The 8,544-nt window shown below is 35.4% G+C and overlaps 1 protein-coding gene across 6 annotated transcripts in view; it reads right to left on the bottom strand.

The window, feature by feature from the left end:
• Positions 1-3,096: 3,096 nt before the first annotated feature.
• The window catches only part of LOC148941623 (uncharacterized), a 171,070-nt gene continuing 165,622 nt past the window's right edge, over positions 3,097-8,544 (bottom strand). For 3 of the 6 annotated variants that reach the window (XM_089104362.1, XM_089104358.1, XM_089104357.1), the window contains one exon: positions 6,506-6,928. In XM_089104362.1, the coding sequence (XP_088960488.1) occupies positions 6,621-6,928 (308 nt within the window). In that variant the 3' untranslated portion in view covers positions 6,506-6,620. Of the gene's footprint in view, positions 3,340-5,408; positions 5,847-6,505; positions 6,929-8,544 lie in introns of those variants that run through there. The other 3 variants (XR_016143279.1, XM_089104359.1, XM_089104360.1) reach the window with 3 other exon arrangements.

Genomic DNA, 8,544 nt, shown 5'->3' with positions numbered 1-8,544 from the left:
GACCTGCATGCAGTTGACGCCATTTATCACGCAGCCTGTTCATCTATGTTTTGATTAAATAAGAGCTTTCCAGCCAGATTTGCGACGCAAGAGCTTTTTGGAATACTCAAAGATACTGAGCCAGATAAAAAACGTCCAAAAAGGGGGAGGCCAGGTCACGATGAAAGATATCAGGCGTTTTTCAAGCTGGCTACTTTTTTCGAAGAAAATGACGAAGAACAGTATACAGTCAGTGAACTTGTTGTTAAAATGAGAGAGCTTTTGAATGGGACAGACCTTGAACCGTACTCTAACAAGTACTTAAAGAGCAAGCTTCTGCAATATTTCAGTCACCAGCTAGTATTTGCAACGATTGAGTATTCGCAACGCTGACGTGGTGACATTCAAAGAAAAAGCATCAGCGATACTCCAGAATTTTTATTACTTGGACAAAACCAATAACGAAGAGAGTGAGAAAATCAAGCTTATTAGAGCTTATTTTCCACTCGGAAGGAGACGCCGACCTTCTGATTGTAGAAAAAGCCATAGAAGCTGCTAGTCTTACAGACACAATCGTGGTTGCTGATGATACTGACATCTTGGTTCTTCTGATCAGTCGATCAGATTCGCGTTCCGTTCGTGTATATTTATAACCAGAAGCGAAGTTTTGTAGTAATAGTTAAGCTTGGGATATTATTGAAATTAAGTAGAAGCAAAGAACAGATGTCAGCAATCTCACACCGTTCTCTTATGCCGTACTGGGTTGTGACACAACCTTTCACCTTTACGGAATAGGAAAGGGCAAAGCCGTTCAGCTGCTACTTTCCAACAAGAGTTTCAGGGACAGCGCTGCTATATTTGACGACAAGCTCGCATCGCTTGACGATATTGTGGCTGCAAAAGATCAAGTATTGCTGATACTGTACGGTTGCCCTGATATTTCGAATCTGGTTATTGCCAGAAAGCTAACCTTTCACAAAAAATTGAGCACTACCACTACTTTTATACACCCAAAAGAACTGCCACCAATTCTGGCAACAGAGAAGTAACACTCGCTCTGTGTCTACTGCCAAGTTCAAATCTGGCACGGGAACCCAGTAGACCCTTTACGCCTGGGATGGAAATTGCAGGATAACGAAGTTTTTGCGCCAATAAAAACAGATCTCCCTGCCGCTCCGCCTCAGCTGCTGAAAATGATCAAATGCTCGTGTCGTATTGACGGCTGTGATAGTGAAAAGTGTACCTGTAAGAAAAACGGACTTGAGTGTACTATAGCCTGCCGTACCTGTAAGGGAAGCTCGTGCAACAATTCGAAGTTTCAAGAAGAAGAACTTAGTGAAGAAGAATAACAGTTAACTGTGATGATGAAAAATCTAGTTCCTACATTTTGATGATGTGCAATTTCTATATATTTGAAAATTAAGATAAAAGCTTTTCTCTGAACACATTAAGTTAGAACCTACCTTGTCTCATGGTGTTCGGCGCTGAGGTGTTTCCTCATTCCTGTTTATTGTTGTTTAGTCTTTTTTTCTAGGCCTTTCGTTTACATAGCCAAATAGACTACAAGAACGACAAACTTATTCCGTAGTAGACCTTGATAAACGCTGGTAAGAGTTTTTTCCCCAAAGACACAGTTTTTTTCCCCATTCTTTTTTTTTTGCTGATAAATATTTTTCTTTTAGTCAGGTAACGAAATGAGTATCAGAAATGAATTCAGAGACAAAAGCTGATATAAAAAGATGTGTAAAAAATTATAGTTTACGTTTTTAATTTTTTTTCCCGGTTTTGGAGAAAATAAATAAAAAAACATTAAAAAAAAACAATTTCGCATCGAGCTAGAGATTTAGATTTTTGATATGTTGTTAAGCATTTTTTCCGGTCCGGACGGTGAAGAAACCATTTCTGTACCAATTTTTCCTGGTCAAAACTTATTTTTCTCCTACTAAAACCTAGAAACATGAAAAGAAGAGCTTAACAGGGGAGATTTATTAGACCGGTTCATAAATCTTTTCTTCAACTGAAGCTTAGAAACTCAGTTACTTATTATTAAATGTGTAGAGATTGCAGCGCAATGGATTGCTACAATTCTACTCAGAAAGTGCAAAGAAACCAAGTAAAATGTTGTACATTCAGAATACGAAGAAACAACAGTAAATACTGGACAAAGTTAGCAATTGATAATGCTGTCTATTGGGAGACCGAAGCCTTCTATTCACAGGCCAAAACCAAAAGAAAATTTCCTCGAGAAGCAAAATTTGTATTTGCATATTTTTTTTCCCCTTTAACCTACTCTTTAGTATGCCTAAGAACTTCATGTATGGACAGTTTCTAGGGTTTGTCTCATGGTTTTTGACTTGGACAAGAATCTTTCGGCACTTCAGGAAATTTTAGTACTTATGAAGGGAGATATATAGATTCAAGTCAGTATTATATAATCAACAAAAGATATTAAATTTAATTGAACACGAAGTTAATTTGAACCGAGCAACAATGACCTTTACACAAGGAACCATAAATCAAGTGACTTGACAAGTAGAAATTCTTGCGGACTTCCAAAGAGCTGTTTCGAACAACATTAGCATACCGATCATTTTAGCTTTGTAATTGGGTTATTTCCATGTGGTAGACCAAACATAGGACCAAACATAGGACCAAAACTAGGACCAAACATGATACTCCATCAAATTTTCCAATTGACTCTCAAGAACTGAATGTTTAAATCTTACAACCAAATATTTCGCCAAAATGGTCAATCCATTCTAAACAAAAATTTTATTCGAGTCTTTAAACAGAAAAGTATGGATTATATTCAAAACACATCCAGGTGAATTTAAACCACTGTATTCGTTCACATGTTCCGTCATAAGACTTCAGAGAATTAGTCTTCTTTTTTGTTCTTCCATCTTGCTCAAGCTTCCAATTTTCAATCACTCTCCATATTATTAAGGTTTCACATCATTATTTCTTATTCATTTATTATTATTACAGGTGTCGGACTTAACCATCGTGCGAATTGGTAATAGCAAATAAAAAGTATAATACAAGGATGTTGAATAACCAGCAAGAAATTTTGCCTGTTAAGACTCAAGGCTACATAACTAAGAGAAACAATTTCCAGAAACAAAAGTATATTTTCAACTTTTGTATAACAAAAGTATATTTTCAAGAGAAACAAAAGTATATTTTCTCGAAGCGGAATAGGAGCAATAAGCACATTTAAATTGTCGCGGCACATTTAAATTGTCGCGGCACATTTAAATTGTCGCGGCACGCCGCATTCATACTTCTTGTGATTCCAAAGGTTACGTAGATCCCTGTAGCTTCTGCAGCAGTTCTTACATGGGTACTGCTTCTTCAAACCTAGAAACACGAAAAGAAGTACTTACAGGAAGGTTGGATTTTCGATTCATAAATGAATTAACAATTCATTACTTCAGATTATCAATTGTATTTGAACACGCAGTCCAATGGGCTGCACGAATTTTAATCAACAGATTGAAGTTACCCTCCCTTATAAACCGAGGAATGACATTCATTAGGAAACTGGAAAAGCTTAGTTTATTAGTGGATCCCATAATATGAATAAGCAACCATACGCGAGGGTTGGCGGTGGGATGTTAGCCTTCTTCAATTTTGCTGGATTTGTACTATTTGTCCAATAGAGCGTATTTCCGAGTAAACTAGAAAATATATTTTCACATACCAAGTCCAAAGATTACTGTAGAGTCTTGTATATGAATGAACACAGTGAGCTAGACAGACCCATTACTATGGTTGGTCCGAATACCCCTAAAACCCTCCTGAAACACTGTAACCTGAAAAATGACGTTTTTCGTGTGATACTCCTCCCCCTAAGAACACTTTTCTCGATTCATTTCTTCTTCTTCTTTCTCAGCTCATTACTAAGAAATGTTGTATCACTTTTTTTAATACCTATAACAAAATCTTACCAGAACTGTACAAGAAATTGGAATTAATCCCACAAACGCTTCTTTTACGAGGCATGTTTTTTTTTTTACTCTTTTAAAGTATTGTAGAAATACAAGATTCTTTCCTACAAAGCTTACTAAACCAAACATACGTTCAGTTATATATATATATATATATATATATATATATATATATATATATATATATGCAAAGTACCACTTTCTTTTACTGGGTACTGGTAAAACTAATTTTTGTCCAAAAAAACAAAAAACATTTTGCCTACTAAAACTGTTAATTGAGGGGCATAATAATTACCCCAAGCTGAACACCCCCATACATAACTGAGCAAACTTTTCTTAATTTGGATGGTATACATATTCATAGCATTTTTTATTCATTTTGAGGAGGTTGATTTTTGCCGTTGCAGCTTTTGGCTGGACACGTGACTAGAGAACTAACTACAATGAAATCTCATTGAAGTTATCAAGTATTTTGCTGTAGGTTGCAGTAGGCTAATTGTAGAAAGAGGAAAGCCAAGACAGATAGTCCAAATAATTGAGAGGCAAATGTTTAAATGGCTGGGGCACGGACAGAGAGCGCAGTTTAAACTTGACAATTTAAAAACGAAGTCAAGCAGCAAGAGATAGCAGAAACTGAATTATGAAGCCAGAAGGATCAAAACAGTAAAACTGATTAAGAGGTACCTCGAAAGGTGTAACTTATTTTACAGAGAAAATTGAATAACTTATCCACGCGTTTTCCACGTAATCATGAATACAAGAACCATGTTTTAACTTCATTTCGTGGACTCTATGGGGCAAAAAAGATCGGTGCATTCTCAGCTAGACTGTTTTAAAGCATAGGATTGTTTTAAAGCAGCTAATACGATCATGAATAAAGGTTCATTACTGGCCAAATTATTTGTTGTTGTTTTTTTAGCCAAGGTAGCAAAACAAGAAAAACGTCTGAATTCATATGAAACACTGGGGCAAAGTCTTTTTCGTTGGAAATATGCTGACCATTCCACTGGACTTTAGAAAATAATTTAAAGCTATTCAATTTTTAAACATCAAGATATAAAAAACACATGAAGCGAAAATAATAACTGTTGAGCAATAGCAGGTGAAGGTTGCTAGTCTACATGAAAAATTTAAATATATTTTGAGCCAGGACTAAGTGATAGACGGGACGACGGGACGGGACGGGATCCATCAGTTTTGCAGACGTAGTCAATTAATAAAGCAATGATCACGGATCACGGATCTACGGATCTATCACGGATCTACGCAGAAAATCAAGCTCCAATGTCATCAAAAAGTCCATTTCAATCCATGCTTTTGGAACGGACGGATGAAACAAATAAGGAACAGTCATATACCAAACAAAAACGATTACAAGACGACAGAGATAGAAACGATAATTTATTCCAAAACCAAATATAGCAAAACAATAAAACCGCCAGCTTAACTGCAACTTTAAGACAAAAGAATCTTCACGTTACTAGCTATTGTCTCCCTTAAATTTGCAGTTATTGACTTAGAAGGCTTATACATTCGGGGACTCTTCTCCGCTTTCCTCTCACTTTTCATGTAATACTCCTTCAAAAACAGATCTAATCATGGGAAAAAATTGATCCAATTTCTAACGAGACTTTAACAAAAATGTGAGAAATTGATAAAAGGAAACCAAAACGAAACGTACGTCTAAATGCGGCCAAACAATTCAAAGCTTACACCGCCTCCTTGTATTCAGCATGGAAACATTCATTCTTCAGCATGCATTCTCAAATGTCTCAGAAGAGCATCCTTCCGTAACAAAAGTAACAGACAACTAGGACATTGAAAACGTTTTTTGATCCCACAGGAGCTTCTCCGATGTCTAGCCAAGCTTGAACTTGCATATGAACTTCTTACCACAAATACAGGTTAATTCACCACCTAGAATTAATAATATAAAACGTGAGGAAGCGCATGAGGATTGGACTTGACGGTAAAACTTTTGACCAGTCCTTGGACTGCAATTACATATATAATATGAGAAAAGGGAGGAGAAACCAAGTCAAGTATATTTGCTATAATAATTGTAACTGGATATTTCATTTTACGCAGTCTATTAAAGGAAGAATGTCTTTAAGCTCATGTCCCCTTAATTCTCTTTACAGAGCTCCTATATCATGATCCTTCAGTTTTAAATGTAGACTGAACCCTGTAACATCTAATATCATCAATGAGTTTTTGTGTGTGATATGATGCTAGCTTTGCGCCACTTCACACGACCCTTATATCCAAACACTGCTATTTATTCCTGTAAAAGCATCCTTAAACATTAAGGGACTACAAAACTACTTTTGAATTCTTTTACATCTAATCATCAGGCAAGAATTAGCCTTACGTGTAAGTAACCTCCAAAAGAAAAAAAAATACTTGCTTTTTGGATAATGAATGGTCTTCGTCTACAAGATTTAAGACATCGTAGACAGAATTAGTGTAATATAGTATATACCTGAAACAGGTCTACAGGTTCTAGAAGACGATTAAATGGTTGCGCTAAGTGAAAGACAAAGGGAGGGTTTTCTAAAAATCTTTGGACGTTTCCAGACCCAAAAACCGTTTAATAGTGTATCTACAATCAAAATAACAAAAATTAATTTCAAATTCCATAACCATTAAAAAGATACAAAAGGCACTTGATTCTCTTCAACAAAGCATCGACTAATCACTTATATTTGTTGGCCGCCGAGAGTGGCCAATAGGGACAAAATTTGGATGAAGTTTTTCCAAATGACGTTTTAAATGGTGGCGTCGTGTGCCGACATACTGGCAAAGAGTACACGGAAAGTTCTTCACATCACTGCCACATTCATAACGCTCATGGCTTAGCAAATTTCTTTTATACAAATAGAATCGGCCACAACGGTTGCAAGAGTACTGTTTAATTAATCCACATCCCGAGATTTGGTGCGTTTGGAGATTTCTCAGATGAGCAAAGGCTTTGCCACAATTAACGCATCTCAACATTCCTGAAATCGGAAAGATACAAAAATCAGAAACAAAAGAAAACTCAAAAGCAAACTAAGTTATTGGAAACAGAATTAGCAGATCATCAAGAAACAAAGCCATTATAACTATTAACTACATATATAAAAAGTTATTTGTATTGCTTTTATAGTTTATGCATAAGTTGTACTAGTGTAAAAAAAAAGATAGCAATAGAACTTTCCCAGCAAACTTAAAGGAATTTGCACCCAATCAAGCTACAGTATCTGTTTTGAAGAGTGATGGTACTTTAAGCGTCACAATGGTACAAAAGGCCAAAAATGGCAAATTGAGCTGCATATTCAAATTTTATGCTGTATAAATTGATTAGATCCATTTCTCAATAGTCTTTCAATTAATGAAAATAACAAGAATTCGGTATTTCTTTAAACCATGAATTCAAAGGTAAATACCACGTAGCGTATTTCTTTTCTTTTGTTTTCTCCATCTTGCCTAAATCCTTAAAACCTAAAAAAAAACAAAAAACACTAAAGCTATTTTTTGTATTCGTTCAAAATCATAAACCGATTGCCTTTTACGAATAGGCTTTAAAAAATTGATTTATATGATCGGAATCGCAGAACCGTGGTTTTAACCATGCTTCTTGTATGTTTTAATTAAACGCCAGTCAACTTCTAAGGATCCTCACTGCTACTGTCAAAGATACGCATAGTACGTTCATAAATTTTCCCACCCGTCCACAAAACATTGTTCAGTTGGTCCTGTAAGACAACCGAAGGTACATCAGGGGTCCTATTATGCCAATGGTTGATCGGTTTCACGGTTCGATATTTTACAATCAGGGAACAATGCCCCTGTAAAAATTTTCCTACGGAATTAAAATAAAAAGAGAAAAAACACAAATTTTGGAACCAAAGCACCTAAACATGCCCTGTCGTAACAGTTTTAATTCGCTAGATACTTAGGTTGTGAATCGAACTACTGTTTAAGCCACTCATCCTTTGACTTATTAAGTCTTTAAAACTTTACAATTTGCAACCAGAAGAGCCGTATTACAAACATTTTTCAAGAAGGCTTGCAGAAACAAGCAAAACCCCTATGCCCTCCCAAGGTCAGAACAAAATTTGCACTTTACTGAAAAAAATATAAACGTTTACTTTTATAACTTTAATAAATAAAATAATATAAACATTTTGATTACTAAATATCAGTTTATGTATATTAAACTGACAATGAACATTCATTTGTATTTTTTCAGTAAAGTGCAAATTTTGTTCTTGCTTTGGGAAGGCATAGAGGTTTTGCGCCCAACTTATGTTAATTTCAGCTCGTTTTGAGTTTGACTCGGTTAATTATTGTAATTTCTGTTCGTTTTGGGTTTCATTTATTTATCGATTCTGATTTGTGGTAGTTTCGCGCTTGGTAGACTATTCGCTTTTAGTTTTGCTCATTTTTTGTTTAATGGAGTTCTTTACTTTTCTTTGAAAAACTTATTTTGTGGAAAAAGTTTTCTTAATTAATTTCTGTTCGTTTTATATTGAGATAGTCTTTTCAGGGGAAAAGAAAAAAATACTTTAAATATCTGTGTTTTTTAAGGCTTTAGGGCTTGGCCTGCTATTTGTATGCTGGAGGAAGATGT

This window comes from Artemia sp. Qi Xiang Cuo, chromosome 18 (genome assembly GCF_049724085.1).
Source record: "Artemia sp. Qi Xiang Cuo chromosome 18, ASM4972408v1, whole genome shotgun sequence".
Taxonomy (NCBI): domain Eukaryota; kingdom Metazoa; phylum Arthropoda; class Branchiopoda; order Anostraca; family Artemiidae; genus Artemia; species Artemia sp. Qi Xiang Cuo.
Note: the sequence above shows the minus strand (reverse complement) of the source record. Positions and strands in the feature narration are given on the sequence as shown.